We start from the raw sequence: 22,754 nt of genomic DNA on the forward strand, positions 1-22,754 counted from the left end.
GCATTGAACCTATAGATTGCCTTTGGTAGAATGGACATTTTTACTATGTTAATTCTGCCAAACCACAAGCATGGGAGATGTCTCCATTTTCTGAGATCTTCTTTGATTTCTTTCTTGAGAAACTTGAAGTTACTGTCATACATGTCTTTCACTTGTTTGGTTAGAGTTACCCCAAGATATCTTATACTATTTGTGGCTATTGTGAAGGGAACATGGAGGAGTTGGAGGGAGAAGTATATTACCTTGTGAATGTCTTGTATGCAGGGAAGCCAGAAAAGAGTATTGAATTTCCTGTACACACATATACACACAATCTTTTTATTGACTCCAATCAGTGTTAGCCTTTTGTATATAAAGGTATTTGGAATGACAATTTAGGATTGGATAACCTATGGGCTGAGAGGCTTGTCTCTACAGAAAACTAATTCTTCCCCCACTCAGCAACCACTGATTGCTTGGAGCTCTTCATATAGGGAGGGGACCTTTGTGAATGTTTTCTCCATCTACATTGGTGTGTCAACTGGCATGGTAATTTTACAGCAGCCCTTAAGAAGAGATTTCATAGATTTAGCTTCCATTGTGTCTAAGAAATCCTATCTTGCAGCCGGCATCAAACCTTTTCTTTCCCTCTTTCACTATGTTACCTGAGCCTTAAGCGTAGGGAATATGCTATAGGTATTCCAACCAGGGCCAGTCACCCACTGACCACCTTTTGGCCAGTTGTAGATTTCTGTATATCTTCTTTCCACTGCAAAAGGAGTCTTTGAGGATGGTTGTGACTCACACTTACTTGTGGGTATAACATATTTAGAATACAACTGGAAGCTGTATTAAATTAGGAAACTTTAGATTTTCCTCTGGGGTCTATGACCTCCCCTCCAGCCACAGGTTCTCTCTTGGGTTTACAGCATCCTTCTATGGAACAGGTCTTAAATCCAATTAAACAACTGTTAGTTACTACAAAGATTTAAGTGCTACTATTACGTCATTGGTGATATTCTGACAGGCAAATTGTTGTGGTCCATGGGCTTTTATAGCTGGGTGGGACTGCTGATAACCTTTTTCCTTTGGCAGTTTGCAAAGCACTTTCCAATACTATGGGAGCTAATCTTCACAGAGAGCCTCTCAGGTCAACACCAGGCTATTAAGCAATAGGACATTGTCTTCAAGTTCTGGGAGGCAATAGCAATAGCCTATGTTTTGGAGGTGCACGTTGGACCTCTCCTTGACTAACAATTCAAAGGAAGCCTTTTTTTTTTGTCTTTTCCTCTTGCCTAGAACTGGGGTCCTCTATAGATATACTAAAGCTTCTTTATGGTACAACTTTATTTAAGATACATATGTATGCATGTATGTATGTATGTATGTATGTATGTGTATATGTGTACATATTACAAATTTGTGTATTAGATAGATGCACACACACATACACACCGTACTTTTAAATAAGCTTATAAAATAATGTTTTCCTATAGCCTTTTCAAACATTTTTAGTGTTATTTATCTCCTTTTAACTCTTTCTCTGTTACTCTCCATCCCCAACTCTAATGAACTACCCCACCCCATTTTTACTCTTCCTCATTTTATTGCACCCATGTTCCACTATTCCCCTTTCTGGAACTCATTCTCTGGAGCTTCTCCATTGTTCTTTCTGCTTTCCTGGCTTCTGCAGTTACCCTTAATTATATATGCTGTCTTCCTGGCTCTGGCTTACCTCACTCATATAACAGTTTCCAGTTCCATCTATTTACCTGCAGGCTTCATTTTTCTATACAGATGATGAAAATCCCTTTGTGTCTATATCCATTTTCCATTCCCTAGCGTTTTTGAATAAAGTGGCAGTCAAAGTGTCCAAGCAAATATCCCTGCAGTAAGATATCTGGGGATGTGCCTGGCTCATTTGGAAGACATACTTCCTGCTTTTAAACAATTCTCTACACTGATCTCCTGTGGCTGCAGCATGTTGCCCTTCTCCAGGGAGTTAGAGTGACCCTCTCTCCCATATCCTGGACACCATTTGTTTCCAGTTGCTTTCTTGACCTTACCATTCTCTCTGGGATTAGATGAAGCCTCAAAGCAGTTTTAATGTATATTTTCCTGATTGCTAAGGACATAAGGACATAGAAGACATTTGTAGGTAAGAAACGACATCTTGTGTACAGCAGCTCCGCTAGATGCACCTTCCTGTCCCTAGCTTGGGGTCCTACATGTGAGAATCGTCCATGGCTAATGATAAGTCATTAATATTATTTCTTTTCTGCATATTATCATGCCACATAGAATATCCAGGACAATTTTGAAGTCATGATGAGCATTTCACTTATGCTTATAAAGACAAGAGTTTAGCATTCAAACATATAATGTAAGTGCTAAGAGGGGTTTTTCCACTCAAAACTCTATCATTTTATTTTATGTTCAATTGTGTGTGCCTGTGTGTGTGCGTGTGTGTGTGTGTGTGTGTGTGTGTGTGTGTGTGTGTGTGTGTGTACATGGATGTAGATGCCTGCCGGTGGCCAGAATACTGTGTCAAATGCCCTGGAACTAGAGTTACAGCTGGCTGTGAGTGGCCCAATGTGGGCACCAGGTCCCCTACAAGAGCAGTGCACACACTTAATTCCTGAGCCATGTCTCCAACCCCTTAGAATTGGTTTAAATGAAAGAAATTTCCTTTAACTCAGTTTTGGAGTCGTGGATGATTGTTTAATTTTACTGAAAATTTTTTGTGTGCCTGTTTGAGATGATGATTATTTTTATCTACTAATGTAGTGATTGGTGTTAATAGATTTCCTAAGTTTGAAGTGCATTTGCATTCATGGAAGTAATCCAATTTGACAACATGTTATCTTTCAACAAGCTGCTTATTTTCACTACTCATGCATGTATATGATCAAAAATAACACTTCCTCTCCCCAGAGGCAAGTATTCTCAACCATTTGTACTTTACTTCTTTTAGTGGTTAGTTCCAGCTCTTAAAATAATTTTCTTATAGTACTTGCCATAAATTGTCAGTATTCAAGAATGGATTGATTAGGGGCTGTCAAGATGGTTCAGCACGTAAGAGCACTGGCTGCTCATCCAAAGTTCCTGAGTTCAAATCCTAGCAACCACATGGTGGCTCACAGCCACCCGTAACGCGATCTGATGCCCTCTCTTGGAGTGTCTGAAGTCAGCTACAGTGTACTTATGTATAATAATAAATAAATATTTGGAGCAGAGTGAGCAGGGACTAAATGAATGGAGTTGACTGAAGTGAGAGGGGCTGACCAGAGTGAATGGGGTTAACTGGAATGAGCAGAGGTCCTAAAATTCAATTCCCAAGAACCACATGAAGGCTCACAACCATCTGTACAGCTACAGTTTACTCATATACATAAAATAATTAAATAAATCTTTAAAAAAGAATGGATTGATTAGCTTTCTGTGACATTAACTCAGAGGCCACTCTTCTATCCTTCAAAACTGTAACAGGTACATAGCCACATCTGGTCCTCCTATGTCCAGTCCGCTTATGTCTGACCCTCCTATGTCTGGTCCTCCTATGTCTGGTCCCTTTATGCTACCATATACCCATGATGTTCTAAAAGCCCTATAATACTAAATATGGATAATATCTCTGGATGTCTTACTTCATAACCTAACAGCACCTGCCCCTTTGCCCCCTTCCAAAATTTCTGTTGTCAAAATCAACAACTATTACACTCTTGTCTGTATTCATAACCTTTGTTCATTTTACCTCTAAGATGAAAATCAATAAAGAATACTTGCTGAATGCTATGGCACACCCATGACTCCTGCACCTGGGGGTGGAGGCAGAAGTGTCAAGAACCACAGTCATCCTTAGACGTATAATACTCCATCTCAGAAGAAAAAGGAGGAAGAGTAGGAGGAAGGAGGAAAAGGAGGATGAGAAGAAGGAGAAGAGGAGGAGGAGGAGAAGGAGAAGGAGAAAGGCAGCAGCAGAAAGAGGAGGAGGGGGAGATGGAGGAGGAGGAGGCGGAGGCGAAGAAGAAGAAGAAGAAGAAGAAGAAGAAGAAGAAGAAGAAGAAGAAGAAGAAGAAGAAGAAGAAGAAGAAGAAGAAGAAGAAGAAGAAGAAAACTTAAAACTTAAATTAGATCAGATTTCTTCCATGAAGGTTTAATGTCACAATCCCACAGCCCCTAAAGAGTAAAGCATTTAATATAAAGATCAACTGGATTATTTTAGTTCGTAGCAGCCACCAAATCATGTCATCACTTCATTGGACCATGAATCTTTTATCTCTGAATATTTCTTCCTTAGTGAGAGAAATAAAATTTTCATTCACCATATCCTTTTGGGAAGGGAGGCCTGAAAGAGGGTTTCCCTGTGTACCCCTGGTCCATCCTAGATCTCACTCTGTAGACCACGCTGTCATCAAACTCAGAAATCCACCTGCCTGTGTTTTCCTAGTTGCTGGGACTAAAGGCGTGTGCCACCATCTTCACCATATTCTTAGTGTCTCCTAATTTCCTGATTATTCTCTCTGCTGCCTTGCATCCACTCATGTTTCCCAACAGTGTTCTTGAGATTGCCAGCCTTACATTCTACTTTAAACAGGTGCATTGTGGGAGGTCAGGTAGTGAGCAACGCTGAGGAGCCCTCCTCCCTCCCTTCATTGCAATCTTGCATGGCAGGATGCATTGTCAAGAAACATCCTGAAAATAGTTGACCAATTTGTAAGTCATTTGAGTCCTTACAGGAACCTGAAACTTAACCTATGACTTAGTGAAGTGCAGGCATATTTCCCCTTAGTCCCTCAAAGGCTCTGGCGTCCTCCCATCTGCTGTTGCTGGAATGGAGTTAACACTCATCAAATCCAAACTCCTCTAACCTGCCTGCACTACCTCACTCTGGAAGGTACCTTTTTCAATCAACTCATTATCTGTGGTCATTTAAAGTTTCATTTTGGGCTCAGCTTTTTATTTTTTGTTTGTTTGTTTGTTTTTTATTTGTTCTGCATTGGCTCCTGGTAAAACTCTTCAACTTAAAATCTCATTTCTCCCTTTGGCACTGAAAAATAGTTTTCTATTGATTTCTGTGATGACTGCCTCTGATTTTCTTATCCTTCTACATCTCAGATGTATATTGGTTGATATTAAAATATTTTCACTGATTCACTCTCCCTCGATTTCTCCTCTTCCTTCTCTCCTCACCTTTCTTATCCCACAGAAGCAGGCACTAGGTTGATATACAACATAGTTCATACCTGAACAGCATGTATGACCCTCTGCTGTTGTGAAGAAATATGGTTATCTAAATAAATGGCTAGGGTTTATTGTCTATCCATATAAAGAAAGTCAATCTTGACTTCAGCTTCCCATCACACACAAGAGTCACACATAAAAATAGACTCTGCGTGAAATGTGGATCTAAAGGTGAATGATAAAAGACAGACAGGGATACAGGAAGGTTGTCTTTATGATTTTTTTGTCAGAAAATATTTCTGCAATTGAACATCAAGAGTACAAACAACAACAGAAAACACATGTGTATTAAGACACACACTCATGTCCCCAGCACAGGGACAGGAGGATTGAAAGTTCAAGACTGACCTGAAATGGATAGCAAAACCCTGTCTTTAAAATGGGGAGGGGGGTATAAACTGTACAATAATAGAAGTACAAGCTTTGAGAAATCAAAAATTAAAATAAAAAGTCAAAACAGAATGGGAAAAGATGATTACATATATGTAATCAGCAAAGTGTTCATATGAAACATATAAAGAATATCTGCAGATCTCCCAAGAAAACAGAAAACTCCCAAGGAAAAATATGGATGATTATAAGAGGGTCCCTCCAAAGGATAGTCAATAGCCAATATACAATACACAATACAGAATACAGCATGATCAGCAAGATAAATGTCAAACTAAACTGCCTTGGAGAAATTGTAAAGATGCATATATGCCCTCTGATGCAGCAATTCTACTCCTTGGCACATATATCTCTATTCCTCTATATCTAGATCTAATCTGTATCTATATCTATATCTATATATCTATATCCACATCACTATCTATCTATCCATCCATCCATATATCCATCCATAATCTATCTATCTATCTATCTATCTATCTATCTATCTATCTATCTATCTATCTATCTTTTATCTATCTATCTCTGTACCCAGAAGATCACACAGTGCGTTCAGAGCAGGCTCTTTCACAACAGCCTTCAGTGTTTACATAGGGACAATAAACAGTGCTATTACATCCACAAAAGACCGAGTCTCTCAGATAGTGTTGAACAAAAGAATCTAGCTGAAATAATGCAATCATTTCATTTATACAAAAGCCAAAAGCTGGCTAAACTTATGTTAGAAATTAGAAGGCAGAGCAACCAGAAAACAAGGAACAACAGCACCAGTTCAATTTGGAATAAATCACGGAAGAGAGGAAATATCAACCACAAAGTATGCAGTCATTCCCAAAGTAGAGGCTATCAAATAGAGAGCACAGACAAGGAGGCAGAAGGTGACACTGAGCAGGAGATCCCAGAAAGACATTGAAGATGGAGAACAGGAGTGTGGGGTCAGTCAAGTAGTCTTGGCGTTCATACCATAGAAGAAAAAGGAATTGAAATGTAAATGTAATGCGATAATCCATAACTGTGGACAGCCAGTGGAGCATCATCTAGATTAATGGTTCTCAGCCTTCCTACTGCTGAGACTCTTTAATACAGTTCCTCATGTTGTGGTGACCCCCAACCATAAAATTCTCTTTGTTGAATTGGCCAGAGACATGTACCGCAAACCTACACACTCACGCAGCTTTCCCCCAGTGACTTTACCCAGTGCTCATCCTGAGGTCTAAGGATGAGGTGGAAGGGTTAAAGATCTGCAAGTCCTGTTGGCAGTTATTGCTCCTGGATGAAAGCTCAGTCAACCCCACCACAACACTGTCAAAACAGTCAAATAAACCTGCATAAACTGGAACTGAAAACACAGAGAACCCCTTTCTATCCCCTCAGCAGAATTACATACTTAAATGACAAATGGCTTCTATTTGCTGATACAGTTCGTTCTGAGGGTTTGCTTGTGTTTGTCTAATGATATCAACACCAAATTCCCCCAAACAAGATCTCCCTTTGTGCCAACGTTAGCAGGAAAGCAAAGTGCTCAGAGCCCTGAAGAATTCCATTTTCAACCTAACCATTTACAATGGAGTATGCCGCCATTTACAGAAAGGGCACCAGGAAGTGGTGAGCTTTGCCATAATGGGAAGCCAGGAAGGTGGTGGGGGGGGGGGGGACATCACACTGCCAAGCTGTTCTTGTGTGTTCTTCATGTGAAACAAATAAATTAATTAAAATGCCATGTTCGTTTAAGTCCTTCTAGCTTGACGAAGCTGTAAAAGTCATTAGCGCTATTAACTCTACACGTTTTCTTTTTTATATTCTGTATAACAAAACATGAAGAGCATGCAAGGCCTCTCTACTGTGTGTGTGTGTGTGTGTGTGTGTGTGTGTGTGTGTGTGTGTGTGTGTGTGTGAGCACAAGGGCTCTTCCAGAGCTGCAGCTTGAATGTGCTTTACCCTCTCCCTCTCGTGAAACATCATTTGACTTGAAATAACCACTGGCACGCTACAAGATGAGTTGGGGCATAGGTAGGTGGGCAAACATCTAAAAAACGAAAGAACTCCTCTGGACTTCAAGGGAAGCATCTGACAGGACTTGGTGTCATTAGTAAATAAATATCCAAATCCTTAAGTAGAAATTCTGAATTTTGGAAAGTTTGTATCTATCACTAAGAATTTTCTGGTACTTAAGTTTTGTTTTTTGTTTTTTGGTTTTTTTCTCTGAAAGGCATGGTGGTGTGTTTTAAGTTTACAGTGTTTGCTATTAGCCAAGGAAATAGACCAGCATTCAGATGTTCTCATCCCTCCAGAAAGCAAGGTTTTCCAGATGCTTAAGCTGTCACGGGGACCCCAGCACCTTGGCCCTTCTATCTGTTGAAAGAATCCAGAGACACACAGAGTACAACATAGGAGACAGCTGGAGTCTTCCACAAAGTAAAGGTGATCCCTCTCAAAGGGTAGGCAGGCAATAGCCACTGACCACTGCAAAGGAGAGAGGGTGGTAGTCAGAGGGGCCACTGCTGGGTAGGCTTCCATTCTTAGGTAGGCTTTATAGTATTTCTTAACATCCCTAAACTGGATGGATTTCCTGGGGGCAGTTTTCCTGTTCAGGTGACTAACTGGCCTACCAATCAAGTAACAGAGCCAAGTAAATAAATGACTCTTGTCAGGGTATGGGCATCAATGAGACTAGTGTTTCACTACAGCTTCCTGCTGTCTGTGAAGTAACTTACACGTTACTAACCCTTTCCTAGTGGTGTCTGACTACCCTCACCCTTTATTGGGCAAGAGGCCTATTTACGAAGACTGGGACTCAAACTAATGCCAATCCCCTATAAAATACCACAGTAATGGCACATCTTTATGGCCCAGATCACGTACTTGGTAACTGGGTCTCTAGGAATTGGATACCGTCTTCATCCCCAAGCTTCTAAAGGATGGAATATGCCAATTAGACCCTAAATTTGCCTGTTAAAACGCTTGGTCAGGAGACTCATCTTCCCTAGGAGACAGTTCCCAGAAGCTCTCTCGAGGGTCTACCTAGGTCCTCACTGGCCCTGGCTCAAGCATGGCAGCATCCTTTATGGTACCGTTTTCTAAAATCAGATCCGTTCCCGGGCGACAGAGCCCCAGCTTTAAGCCAATTTGCTTTCTCGATTCAATGGATTCCAACAGTATAATCATTCCACAGGCATGATTCCAGGGGCTGCAGAGATGGCTCAGTTGTTAAGTGCACTGGCTTCTCTTCCAGAGGGCTTCGGTTGGATTCCCAGCACCCTCACCGGGGCTCACAACTGCCTTTAACTCTAGTTCCAGGGATCCCGATAACCACAGACAGACAGACAGACATGCAGGCGAAACACCAATCTTTAAGATAAGAATAAATGAATTATTCAAGACATGGTTCCAAAGACAGCCAAAGTCATCAGAAAAAGAACAGAAGTCTCTTCCTAGTGGGAGAGCAGGTACTAATAGAAACCTACAGGGAGGACCCTCAGGGCCAACAGTTAACTCCTCCGTGAAAGGCTCTTTGCCTATGCTTTTATCTTCTATAGGCATCAAAATCCTGGGACTTGATACTCCCTAGTTAAATGTTAGTAAGAAAACCCTCCAAGAAGTCACCTCCTACCATGTGATGAAGACTGAAGTCCATCCGAATGGACCTGTCAACCACCTGCACAGAAACTCTCCTTATGAATGCTATCTGAGCTAGAAGCTTAAGAAATAGATAAATCCTATCTAAAACTGTAGGCTGAGCCTATTTGGCCATTGTCCCTGCACCACTTGCTGCCCACTCGTCTCTTAGAGGGTCCTTTATCTCGTAAACTCTACCCACCTTCCCCACTCTGTGCTATGCCTTCTCTCAATTCCTTCAACAGAGATCAAAAGCACGATCGAGCCCGTGGAAGGCCAAGGACAAATATCTCTGAGATACTATATAGTGTTAGAAATCCTGCATGAGGCAGAGGTTCCGGTAGATGACAAGGTGGGCCGACATACCTTAATGCTTTATAACGGAGAAAGAAAACATTAGTGATGTGGGTTTCGGAGAATACCCCAGAGTTAACTCCCCACCCCCCAAAACCTCACTTCACTAACAATACTTAGGACGCAAAGAAGAATATTAATTGTTTGAAGAGGCCCTTTAAATATGCGACATTTTCTAACTACATATCTGTGTGGGGCTGGATTTTCTTGACTTACTTCAATGAAAACATTACATTTCTGCAGATTTGCTTTAGAAGAAGGTTAGAGAGTTCAACTCATTTTTAGAAAACCAGATATTAAATATATTTGCAATATGTTATCTCTTCTAACTTATGGTAGGTTTATTAATAATCTTTTTAAATGAATAAACTTTAACTTCTAGTTTTAATTTCTAGCATAGCTTTATTACTTCCATAGCAATAGATCTAATTTTTTTAACCTCTATAAAGATAATTTTGAGGAGATTATATCTTTCCAGGCAGTTATAAATTTTATAGAGCTTTTCAAATTTATTTTCCTGGAGTGGAATAAAAATAAACCTGTAACAATTTAATTTTTCACTGTCAATGGTTGCTTTCCTATTAGTATTTATCATTTATGAGGAGTAGTTTTGTAGTTACTTTCCCTAAAATTTTAATTTGACTAATAGTAAGGTCTCACTTTCGCCCTAGATTATTTAATTTTATTTATTTATTTTTACATCCCAACCACGGTTCCCCCCAGCCCTTCTCTCCTCCCAGTCCTCCTCCTCAGTCTCCCATCTTCACTCTCTCCCCATCCACTCCTCTTCTGTTTTTCTTCAGAGAAGGGCCGCCAGCCTTCCATGGATATCAACCAGCCATGGCATATCAAGTTGCAGTAAGTAAGACTAGGTACCCCTTCTCCTATTAAGGCTAGACAAGGCAACCCAGTAAAGGGAAAAGGGTCCCAAAAGCAGGCAACAGAGTCAGAGATACTGTTCCTACTGTTAGGAGTCCCATAGAAGACCCAGCTACACAACTGTAACATGTGTGCAGAGGGCCTAGGTCAGACTCATTCAGGCTCCCTGGTTGCTAGTTCAGTCTCTGTGAGCCCATATGAGAGCCCAGGCTAGTCAGTTCTGTGGGTTTTCTTGTGGCATCCTTGATCCTTCTGGCTCCTACAGTCCTCCCTCCCCTCTTCCACAGAATTCCCTGAGTTCCACCTAATGTTTGGCTGTGGTCTCTGCATCTGTTCCCATCAGTTGCTAGGTGAAGCCTCTCAGATGACAACTGGGCTAGGTACCAATCTATTACATCGACATATCACAAGGAATCAGTTCATTGACTTGTTTTTGTTTTTTGTTTTTGTTTGGGGGTGTTATTTTTGTTTATTTGCTTGCTTGCTTACTTGCTTCGTTATTTTTGGTTTGGTTTTTGTTGGTTTTGTTTTGTTTTGACCGTTTTTTTGGTAGTTCTCTCCTAGGTCTTTGGACTATCCAGCTTCTGGGCCTCCAGGCAGTGTCGGGGTGGGCTTCCTTTCTGTTAAATACACACTGAATATATATTATACTGTTAAATGGTTTTATGAAATCCAACATAATTTGTATACTAAAACACAGTCAGATTATATAAAAAGGAAGTCTCAAATTCAGGTCCCACCTCATAGGCATATTCAAATTAAAATCATTTACAAAGGTTACACGCTGTTTAGTTGATTGTCGAGTTGATAAAAGCTCAGGTCATCTGGAAGGAGGAAACCTCCATTGAAACTAAGGTGCCTCCATCAGTCTGTAAGGCGTTTTCTTTATTAATAATTGATATGGGAGGGCCCAGCCAACTGCCAGTGGTGCCACCCCTGGGCAGGTGATCTAGGGTAATATAAAAAGGTGGATGAAAAAAGCCATGGGGAATAAGCCAGGAAGCATATCCATCCACGGTCGGCCTCAGCTCCTGCCTCCAGAGCCCAGCCTTGAGCTCGTGTATCGCTTTCTCTCAATGATCGAGTGTGATAAGCAAGCCAAATACAACGTTTGGTCATGGTGGTTATCACATCAATAAAAAGCAAGCTAAAATGAATTTTAAAATATAAGAGATAATCAGATACATAATAGGAAAATGCAAAACAAAAGAAAGCAATATTTATGATCTTAGCTTCTAGACATAGTAAAATCCAATGTAAGTCTTAAATGCTAAAGTAATACAGAAGAAGGACCTTCGCAGTATGACTGGGGATAATGTATTTGCAAATAGCATCAGGATAAAGTGATGCTCCTGTACCACACGACTTCTGCACATGATTGAAGCAAATGGAAACATCCCCATTATAAGAGCACAATGGATAAGTTCATGACTAGCAACCCAGCGTACACAATATGAAAACAAAGCCTAAAACTGTTAGAGGAGACAGAGGAGCACCTTAGCTGTAGGAAACATTTACCTCATCAGGAGGGTGCTACTGCTGCCGGTACCAAAGCTGCTCAATGCTTTTGTGTAACTGAAGAGTAAAGACTAGGTTTTATATGCTCAGGTGGTTAAAGAGACAAAAGGGACGCATGAAAACTAAAGTGTTTTCAGTGGGCCACGACACACATATGCCACAGTAGCTGCAACCAGAAACAAAAGCCAGAGATGTTTACCACTCAGCTATTTACAGAAGACACAGAAAACCTAGGCACAGTGGCTCAAAACTGTAATCCTTGCACTTGGGGGCGGGGGTTGAGGGAGGTCAGAAGTTCAAGATCACTGTTGGTTACATAGTGAATGTGAAACCTAGGCTGCATGGAACCCTGCCAGGAGGAAGGAAGGAGGGAATGGATGAGAAAAATTACAACAGTCAGTAAAATATTTGAACACAGTGTTAAAATGTTCACATCAGAAAGGATTGGAGTCAAGAAGTAGAAAGGATCTATAATGTTCTTTGTAAAATAATTAGGATAAAATGCATCATTTTGAAGTTAATATCTAAATGTAATTCAACTCCAATAAAAATATAAGATTTTAAAAATTTTATACAACTTGTTTCTTGAGGTATTTTAAGCCATAAACGACAATTTAAAAAAGAGTAAGAGACGGGGGCTCATTTTAACACCTATTAAACGTTATGACTACAGCGTTACAGAATATACATGTCACACTGAAGCCAGAATGTGGGAAGTAAGAGGAGCAGAATGAGAAGTTCACAGGCAGGGTCCACTTCCGGCAAAGCTATGTGAGGTCATGTGACTCACTTAGCATGAGCCAACTAGAATTTCACAAGCCACTGGCAGAATCTGAAGTTGGGAGGACCCTTTTACAAATCTAGACATCATCAAAGAAAGTAGTAATACTTTTCAGCTTTATAGAAGTTATATTTTTTTATGTGACAGAAGTCCTATTTGGGGAAAAAAGGTTAAATAACAGATAAATTCTTCCCTATATGCCATAAAATACTTTATTACTACATCTTTTAGGTCTCGGAGGTTGGAGGTGGTGTGTTATGCAGCAATATCGTACCAGAACAGCAAGCAGCAGATGCTGCCTCTCTCATAAGCACTCTGCCCCTTTCCTTTTAAATTTAAATTAAAAGGGGGTTGGAGAATTTCATGCATGGGTGGTGACAAATTATTTTTACAAACATTATACGTACTCTTGGAGAAAAACATCAATGAATTTGTGCCGATGCCAGGCTGGCTTATAGGACAATGTCTCATCTCCAAGGGTGCTTAGCTAGTCTATGAATATGACTTCTTATGCCGAGGAAATTATGATGATAAATATTATGTTTTCAGAATTCCAGAGCTGTAGAAAGTGATGGCAGAGAAAATATTAAAGGCCTCTCTGGCAGGTATGAACTCCAGCAGAGCTGGTATGTGTCCCACAGGTAAGCCACAGCAGAGATAGCCAATGTTGCAGACAAACTCCCAATTCTACAGCTTTCTCTATAAAATAAACAAAGTGGCTCTCTTGGTGGCCTCTTTATTTCTAGATATTTAGCTTCTTGTTTGTTTCTTCAGCTCCTTGCTCCCATCTGCATCATTATAAACCCCCCAAAAAGTTTCTCCTGTTTGAATGAGCCAGGGGTCCTGACTGCTGCACTAAAACCAGTGGTTAATAGGTGTGTAGTACCTCTGGTGGGCAACATAGGAAGCACAGGACAGAAGATGACCCATAACATGCTCTCATCTCAATGCTCAAAACCTGCTAATACATGAAGCCATGTGGCAAAAGGAGAACGATGTTTGTCAGACCAAATCAAGGCTCTCTCCAAGTGTTCTAGAGACAGGAAGACTTGGTGTACAAGTGTGAGTCCCAGCGTCGGTCCACAATACCCACATGAACACTGGTGTCTATGGCGACCCACTTGTAACCCAGCACTTTAGAAGTAACTATAAGAGCTTCAGGTAATGCTAGCAAGCTTGACTAGCCAAATCAGCAAACTCTGAGTTCAACAAGAAACTCTGTCTCAGCAGATGAAATGGCCAGTGACCGAGGAAGATGTCCAACATCAGCCTTTGTCTTTCACACATGGATACTCAAATGTGTCCCTGCAAGCATCCATCCTTGGGTTATCTAGATGGTCCAATGTCACCATAAGCTCCTGGAAAATGGAAATACAAGGCAGAAGAATGAGAACTGACGCCAGGGTGGTTTAGAGATGCTGGCTTGAAAGATGGGAAGGACACAAATGTCAAGGAACTTGGATGGCCTCTAGCAGAGACACTCCCTTGGGGCTCCTGAGGGTAGTGGTCCCCCTGACATGAACCAGGGGATGGATGTTAATTTTACATATCCGACTTTCAGCACTCATGATAAAATCTTGTTCTGCAAAGCCTGTGTTAGGGCAGGAACGGAGGCTGGTGCCTGGTCAGCAAGCTTCCACCCACGTCCTTGAGTGTTTCTCTATTGAGAAAAAAATTATCATCAAAACCTTTAGTTAAAAGAAAAGGTTCTCTACATATATGACTAAAGCTGTGGTCCTAGATGTCACAAAGAGAAGTTAAGACCAGATAAATTTTATTTGTTGTACAAAATCTTTTTTCTAACTAAAAGGTGCTATTTTCCCCCTCTTTATGATTCACATGCTAGAAACTATTGAGATAGAGTCTGTTCTGAAACTGCCTTCAAGAGACTAGGGAGGAGAGGAGAAGACCCCTCTGGTGGTCAGCACCGGAGAACATCCCTTAGCAACTGTTGATATGGGCCCCAGCCAGAGCTCTCAGTCTTCCTCAGCTTCTAAAACAGTCCCCCCTGAGTTCTCCGAGCCATTGACTTGGTGTGAGCTCCAACCTTATAACCAGAGTAAGTTGCTGATTCCTCCCAGGTGGGTCTAGGCCCCAACTCAAGGTCTAGCCTATCATGAACTCCAACTCCCTGCTGTTGGCTGTTTTCCCTCCCCTCTGAGGCTCTTCCACTCACATCCATGAGCTGGCAGCAAATCCTGCTCCAACGAGGGCCTCCGGTATTAAAAAAAAAAAAAAAAAAAAAATCTCCACTTCTGAAAACAAGTCTGTGTTCTGTCGAGCTCAGCCATGGATTAAAACAAACCCTGTTCACTTTGCAGAATTGCTCTGTGCTTGACTTTAGAAATAGATAGAAGGAGCTTTCAAATCCCTCAAGTTCCTTCAAACAGATTCTAAAACTATGCGCCAGCTCTGCCTTATGTCCTATGGAGTGTCTTCTCATGTCTAACATGGTACTTAACAATACTGCCTACAGAGCTGGTTGGGCAAGGGACTGGACAAATAGAGACAGTTGGCTAAGTTTTACTTCTTCAGTGTCTTGCCTCATTTGTAAAGATGTGCATTATTGATGTTCTCCCTGAATTTTTCCTAGAGGTTAAATAACCTGTTGTTATCAGCTGGTAGTCCAGCCTTCGGGCTTCCTGCTGTTGTCAGTCCTTAGTTATGGGGGTCCTACTAAGAACACTTGAAAGATTTCTTCAAGTCTCTGACAGGCACATCCTTCTGTCTATCTTCAGGAAGATGGCATCTGCTGCAGTCTCCCATACATCATCTTGCTTCTTATTGCCCATTGTGATTCCATCTTGCACAATATTTATTGCCTTACTGGTAGTGTTGACAGTTGATTAGTACCCATGGTTCTGCCTCTTCTCATCATGTTTTCACATGTGTATGTTTGTATGGTGAGCATGCACATATGGATGCTTGCAGGGACACATTTGAGTATCCATGTGTGAAAGACAAAGGCTGATGTTGGACATCTTCCTCGGTCACTGGCCATTTCATCTGCTGAGACAGAGTTTCTTGTTGAACTCAGAGTTTGCTGATTTGGCTAGTCAAGCTTGCTAGCATTACCTGAAGCTCTTATAGTTACTTCTAAAGTGCTGGGTTACAAGTGGGTCGCCATAGACACCCAGTGTTCATGTGGGTATTGTGGACCGACTCGCTGGGACTCACACTTGTACACCAATCTCTTTAATCACTGAGACATCTCTCCAGCAGCCTTCTCAGATTTATATGATCAATAAGATATTTCTTCAGTGAAATCCCTGGACCTTTATAGACACTGTACTAGGACAGCTCTGCTTCACTGCAACGGGCTCTCACCAAGGCTCAATAATTGCTTCTATGATACTCTCAAGTGATAAAGCACATGGATGCATGAATGGATGGATGGATGGATGGATCGATGGATCGATGGATGGATAGATGGACACAAATACACACACACACATACACACACCTCCACTATTCTAGCACAGGTAGATTTCTGTCTGTCCCATAAGTAAACGATATAACTGTTTGGGATTTGAGTACAAAATTCATCACTCCATTTCCCTGCTACTGATTGTGTTGGAGGATTAAGAGAACAAGATCATTGTAGAGAAATGGAGTCTATCTCTGAACCAAGACCCAGTGAGGAAGGGAAGGACAAGCCCGTTTCTTCAGGCTGGAAGATGAGCTGTGTCTCAGGAGGCAAAGCACATCCTACAGTATCGACAGTATTCTCAGCTCTACTCCATAGGTCTCTGTGGTCTTGATGGGAAGTTCATCAACATGGCCTGAATTTGCAGCTTCCCATATCTTATGTGTATTTAGCTGTGAGAGGCTGCATCTGGAACCACTAATCCAAAATGGTGCTTTTAATTTAAAGTGTCTTATAGGATTTAATAACTTTTTTATCCCTGCTGAATTAACACTAAGGCCACAAGACTGTGGAGCTAGAAGACTTGGCTAACTTCAAGGCTAGAAGACTGTGTCTATTTGAACACAGCTGCAATGTTGGCAGCTAATACACATCTTCACGATGAATCTAAACATTGTCCCACCAGGGCCATCATTTTGGGATCCACAAGACAATGTGCAGAATATTTGACAAATGGAACCAAGCATTCTGCCGGAATTTTTTGTGTCTTATGAATACCTATGATTTCTCTCAGGTTCTGGCAAGGAACTCTGGAGTCCATCTTCCGCAGGTAGCTGTTTCTGTCTTGAATTGCTTTGTCAAGAACATTGGAGTCTCCTTCTGTCTGGTATTCATTTGCACCTGTCATATAACTCACTATTCCCAGGAGAAAATAATATTCCCAGTGATTCTCATGCCATCCTCATTGTCTCCAACTTTCCACAAGAAGAGATTCATTTAGCTTCTGGTATATTCATCCTGATTCCAGTGATATGGCTTTCTAAAATATGGATTTGTATTTTTTTCAATGTGTATGCCTTTTCTAACTGCTGTGGTCAGAAGCTCATGGAAGAGAAAACCCACCTCCCTGCTGTGTTTGTTCCATGACTCCTCTCTGATGGACACAGGCATCTGGCACTGGACTTGCGGTATAGCTCATTGTTGAAATCCATACTTAGCAAGCTTAAGGCTCTGGATTCCATCAATAGAACAGCAAAGGAGTGGGAAGGAAGGGGAAGAAGCAAAGAAATATCTGGTACTGCGCTGTGTACACAAAACGATGAATATTGTTCATCAACTCATGTGTGGATGAATACTAAAATTGTTGAAAGCTAGATTAGTGCAGTTTTTTTCTGGATGCTAATTTATGCTAATGAGTAGGAAATCAAACAAGTTTTATTTGTTGTTGTTGAGCAATTTTTCCCCTTTAGCAAGTCATTTTAATATGAACTTCATGGCCATCTGTGTATTTGTGGAAATCAGGTGGGAATTCAGAACTTCCTTCTAACCCAAATACTGAAGCAAGCAGTCATCAGCATGCATTAATTATCAGCCTACCAGGAAAAGACTGGAGGGCAAGATTAATATTCTTTATGCAAGGTAAAATGAAAAACAAATCCGACTTTACAACCGAGCAATTTCATAGTTAAAATAATACAGAAGTGTTAATGGTCTGATGCAGGAACTGAAGAAGCTGGAGCTAAGGAAGCTGTCCACATAGAACAGAAAGACCAATTCTAGCATTAAGCTAAGATGAAAATGCCTCACCTGGAGGGGCTGACATCAATCGGTTTAGAGAGTACCATCCTCCATAGTGTGCCCATGGCTAATGTCATTAGTTGATCGTGGCAACAGCTTTTCCCGTCTTTCCATGTAGATGCACACAGTACTTAGGCAAACCAGTGGTCCTCAGCCTTCCTAATGCTGTGACCCTTGAGCACAGTTTCTTATGTCCTGGTGATCTCCCAGCCATAAAGTTATTCCATTATTGTTTCATCACCATAATCTTGCTACTTGAGTGGTAGTGTGGATGACCATTCAACAACCATTCACAGGCCTCTCTCCCCTTGTACAGGCAGAGCACATGTCCCTGTCTCCCTCACACTGAGCACTGCTATGAGCTGTGGGATCAATTGGTGAAACAGGCCTTCAGCAAGCCTGTATAATCTGACCGCTGGCTCTTATGCCAGTATCTACTGTGAGCAGAACATGCTATGGGTAACCATGAGGTCCATTGGGGTCCATAGCTGATGGTCACAGAGCATTTATCAGTTCCATCTGAGGCCTGAGGCAGAGCAACAGTAGAAGAGGGAAGATGTTGTTAGGTGTAAGTCAGTGAGGGATGCTCAGTAGGTCTCAGACAAATCGTGTTATCCCTGAAAAGCAAAGGACTAGAATAAAGTAGACATGTTATACAGAACTAATGAGGACCTGATAGAAAAGAAGTAGCCATGCTGGAAGCATGAGAAATGAAACCAGTGCCAGGTTTTTACACTCTAGAAATCTGTGCAAGGCCAGAGGCATTGTCTCTAGTGAATTCATCTGGAAGACACCAAGGAGAAGAGAGTGCCAAGATGGAGGTGCGGGTCATGACCCAGAAGCCAGAGGTAACCAAAGCCTATCAGGCATGAAGGAGATAAAGATTTAAGAATAAAGCCTTGGTATAAGAAGGCTTTCTAATTATTTGACCTCCACCAAGGCTCTGTTACACCGGGAATAGTTCTGATTTCTGAATCATCCAGAAGGCAGTTGGTGAGACTGATGTGAGACAGGAGGCCATCAGTGAGGGGTAACCTTTCAGCAGAGGAAGCTGATCCCTGGGGCTATGAGAGGGCACCACAGTCACCTAGCTGGGTTAAAGGGGGTGGGGATTTTCATCTCCTTTAGCTCAATGTTCAGCTCACACCAAAGCCAAAAACCAAAACAAAAACAAAACAAAAAACCAGAAAGATAAGTCTTCCTGATCAGCAGCCCCTTGCTCCGAGGTACCCTTTCGGTGCTTAGTATATGAGAAGCATTCAATAAATATTTATGACAAGCAGATGAACAAACACATAAATGAATGTTAAGTACACTACTGCTGATCCGTAAGTCACATTATATTTCACTAACAAAAGAGTCAACAATTGGGAAGTAAAAGTCATAAAACAAACAAACAAACAAACAAACAAACAAACAAACAAAACCAGTACTTAACCTTAAACTCTATCCACCTGGCATTCATCAATTCACTTACTGGGCTGAATGGCTGGCATGCGCAAGTGATGGTGTACTCTACTGTGAATGAATGAAGACAGTGCAGGCCCCACATCGGGAAACTGATGAATGGACAGTAAACTTAAATACGCACACTTGAACGTACACACAAATGTAAAAATGCTAATAAAACTAAAGATCCCTGAGAGAGGGTGAGTTGGTGAATGTTTTAGAGGGGAGGATCAAAGAAACTCTCTCAAATTAAAACATTCCCCGGAGGTACTATCTGACCTGTGAATATATTAATATCAACAGTATGAGGTCATATCAGCCCGCAGCAGCCAGTTGAGTCATGTGTACACTCAGGTAGCAAACTGAGCACACTCAGGTATAGAGTTGTGGCAACTGACCCTAGGTAGAGCTCTGGAAATCCCCCCAAAACATTATCTCCTCTAAGAAAAAGCCAACAAATCACAACAATAAAGTCTTCCAAACTTGGCTTAGGTGGTACACAAGTAAGTTCTGTAGTCATTCAAACATACCGAGTAAATAATCTGTATATGAAGACAGAAGATCCACAGCGGCAAACTCTGGGATGTTTGGCAATGTAATGTTATTGACTTTGTTGATCATGGCACTCTTCTTTCCTATCAGGAGGTTGATCCCCAGTACAGATTCACTGACCTAGAATGAACACATTAGGATTCTTATGTTAGGTGTTAGTAAAGGCTATTGTTTGACCATGTATCTCCTAGTTCATGTGCTGGTAATCTGGTCCTCACTGTGGCACCAGGATGGGGGGAAAGGGGGGAGATAATTTAGAGAGATGATTAGGTCAAGAGAGCTCAACCCTGAAGCATAGACTGAGGGAGGGGTCATCACATAGCTCCTTCTAACAGGAGAAGCTGTCTTCCCATTTTATTTTTGTTCTTGTCTTACCACCTTCTGCCTTGTAATTATAGAGCAAGAAGGCTCTTCCCAGGTGCTAGCCCTTGATCTTAGACCTACCAGGCTCAACAACGGTGAGTTAGTAGATCCATGTTTGACATAAATTACCCAGAATAGGCTGTTCTGTTACAGCAGCACAATATAAGCAGAGATGGTAAACATGAAGGCATGAATTCACAAAATAATATTTGACATACATTGTGTGTGGGGTGGCACTGTTAGGAGGTGTAGCCTTGCTAGAGTAGGTGTGGCTTTGTTGAAGGATGTGTGTCACTAGGGGTGGACTTTGAGTTTTCAGAAGTTCAAGCCAGGCCTAGTGGCTCAGTCTTTTCCTGCTGACTGATGATCCAGATGTAGAACTCTCAGCTCCTTCTCCGGCCACATGTCTACCTACACACCACCATGCATCCCACCATAATAGTAATGGACTGAAACTCTGAACTGTAAGCCAACCCCAATTAAATGTTTCTCTTTATAAGACTTTCAGTGGTCACAGTATCTCTTGACAAACAATAGAATTCTTAATAAGACACAAGGGAAGAAAAAAATCATAGTATAAAAAAAATATATGATCCCTGATATGTGGAATATGCATCACAGGCAAGTCAGTTGGTTAGCTTTGACAATTTAATCAATGTATAAGTCACTTTAAATAAGCTACATCACATAGCTATATACATGCATTTGTTGAAATGTCAAGCAGGTACACATGTACATCCAAATCTTTATTAAGGGAAAATGAAATGGCTTGTGTCTAGTTACCAGTGATTATAAATGCTACACAGGTATAGAAACTATTTCTAAAGTCTCCAAACAGACATAACAGATAGAATCCCACCCCAAGTATAACTTCTCCTTTCCTTCAAGCAGATTCATTGTACTTCTATGGCAGCTGATAAATGGGGAAAACAGGCCAGAAAACAGGGAGGATCAACAGTGAAGAACACAAGACCACAAGGAGGATCAACAATGGAGGACACAGGACAACAGGGAGGATCAACAGTGGAGGACACAAGACCACAGGGAGGATTAACAATGGAGGACACAGGACCACAGGGAGGATCAACAATGGAGGACGCAGGACAACAGAGACAGTCAACAATGGAGGACACAAGATAGCAGAGACAGCCAACAATGGAGGACACAAGACAACAGAGACAGCCAATAATGGAGAACAGAAGACAACAGAAGACAGAAGACAACAGAAGACAATCAACAATGAAGGACACAAGACAGCAGGGAGAGTCAACAATGGAGGACATAGGACAACAGAAAGAGTCAACAATGGAGGACACAGGACAACAGGAAGGGTCAACATGCACCCTCTAACCTGTGCAGCAGCTCGTATTGCAATCCAGGCCAGCGAGCTATACATCTCAGTTTGAGTTGCTACTGGGTCTTTAACAGAACTGTGCCTTCTGGGAAGAGGCTAAAATAGTAAATAGAAAGCATTTAGGATCAAGACTATCACGGTGTTTCTTGACAAATCTCATATCCCCAGATGACATGCTGGTGGAATAATATGCAGCCATGAAGAAATGTAATATATTCTTGCCATGAAAAGATATTTTAAATTATCATAAAGAAAACTATACTACAGAATTATATGCACATATGACCCTACATTTTAAAAGTGTACACATATTTCTGTACATACAAGCTGAAATTACACCATCTTAAAAGTGATTATATCTTCCCCAATTTTCTATAATTGGTTTATATGACTTAGGTATTAGTTTAATAAAAATATTTTAAGTGATGTCAAATTCCATTAATTTTTAGAGGTTATTTAAACTAAATGTATTGGGTGCAAAAAGACCAGGAATAAGAATACCCAAATTTGTCCTGCTTTTCTGTTGGTTTGACATGAGTCGCATAGTCCTGCTGGCCACAAACTCAAGATTCTCTGACCTCAGGCTCCTTAGTGACTCAGTGGATTTTGATATTAGATTCATGTTGTAAAAAATGCTAAAGAGATATTCATAACTCCATAGAATAATAGAAAATAAAACACAAATAGTCACAGTTTTGAGTACATATCTCTATCTTTATCTACATGTATAAATCATACACATTCACATATACACTTATATGCATTTGATTTTTAAACACAAGAAGTTTAGTGCTTCAAAAACGAACACAGCAAACATAGTAACATATTTTTTATGTTATGTTATGAAGTAAATAAATCTTAACTCAGGTTTTACATTTTTAAGTAATTAGACTAGGTATGGCAGTGCATTCCTTTGATCCCAGTGGAGGCAGAGGAAGGTGGATCTTTGCTGGTCCACAGAGCAAGTTCCAGGACAGCCAAGGCTACACAGTGAGAACTTCTCTTGAAAAACAAAGAAGAATTAAGTAATTAGACCCTTACATTTTAATTTTTTGATATTCATGTTTTGATTATGTCTTCATTTTTCAAGGAAACAGAAGAACCGAACATAT

General features: G+C 41.0%; 1 protein-coding gene across 1 annotated transcript in view; it reads right to left on the bottom strand.

The window, feature by feature from the left end:
- Cfap54 (cilia and flagella associated protein 54) overlaps positions 1-22,754 on the bottom strand; it is a 284,591-nt gene that overhangs the window by 62,447 nt on the left and 199,390 nt on the right. Inside the window, exons 60-61 of the mRNA XM_021174289.3 lie at positions 21,640-21,738; positions 19,904-20,045 (exon numbers count right to left, since the gene is read on the bottom strand). Coding sequence (XP_021029948.1) covers positions 19,904-20,045; positions 21,640-21,738 — 241 coding nt within the window. The remainder of the gene's footprint in view (positions 1-19,903; positions 20,046-21,639; positions 21,739-22,754) is intronic.

This window comes from Mus caroli, unplaced genomic scaffold (assembly GCF_978045245.1).
Source record: "Mus caroli unplaced genomic scaffold, Mus_caroli_1 scaffold_9, whole genome shotgun sequence".
Classification (NCBI taxonomy): domain Eukaryota; kingdom Metazoa; phylum Chordata; class Mammalia; order Rodentia; family Muridae; genus Mus; species Mus caroli.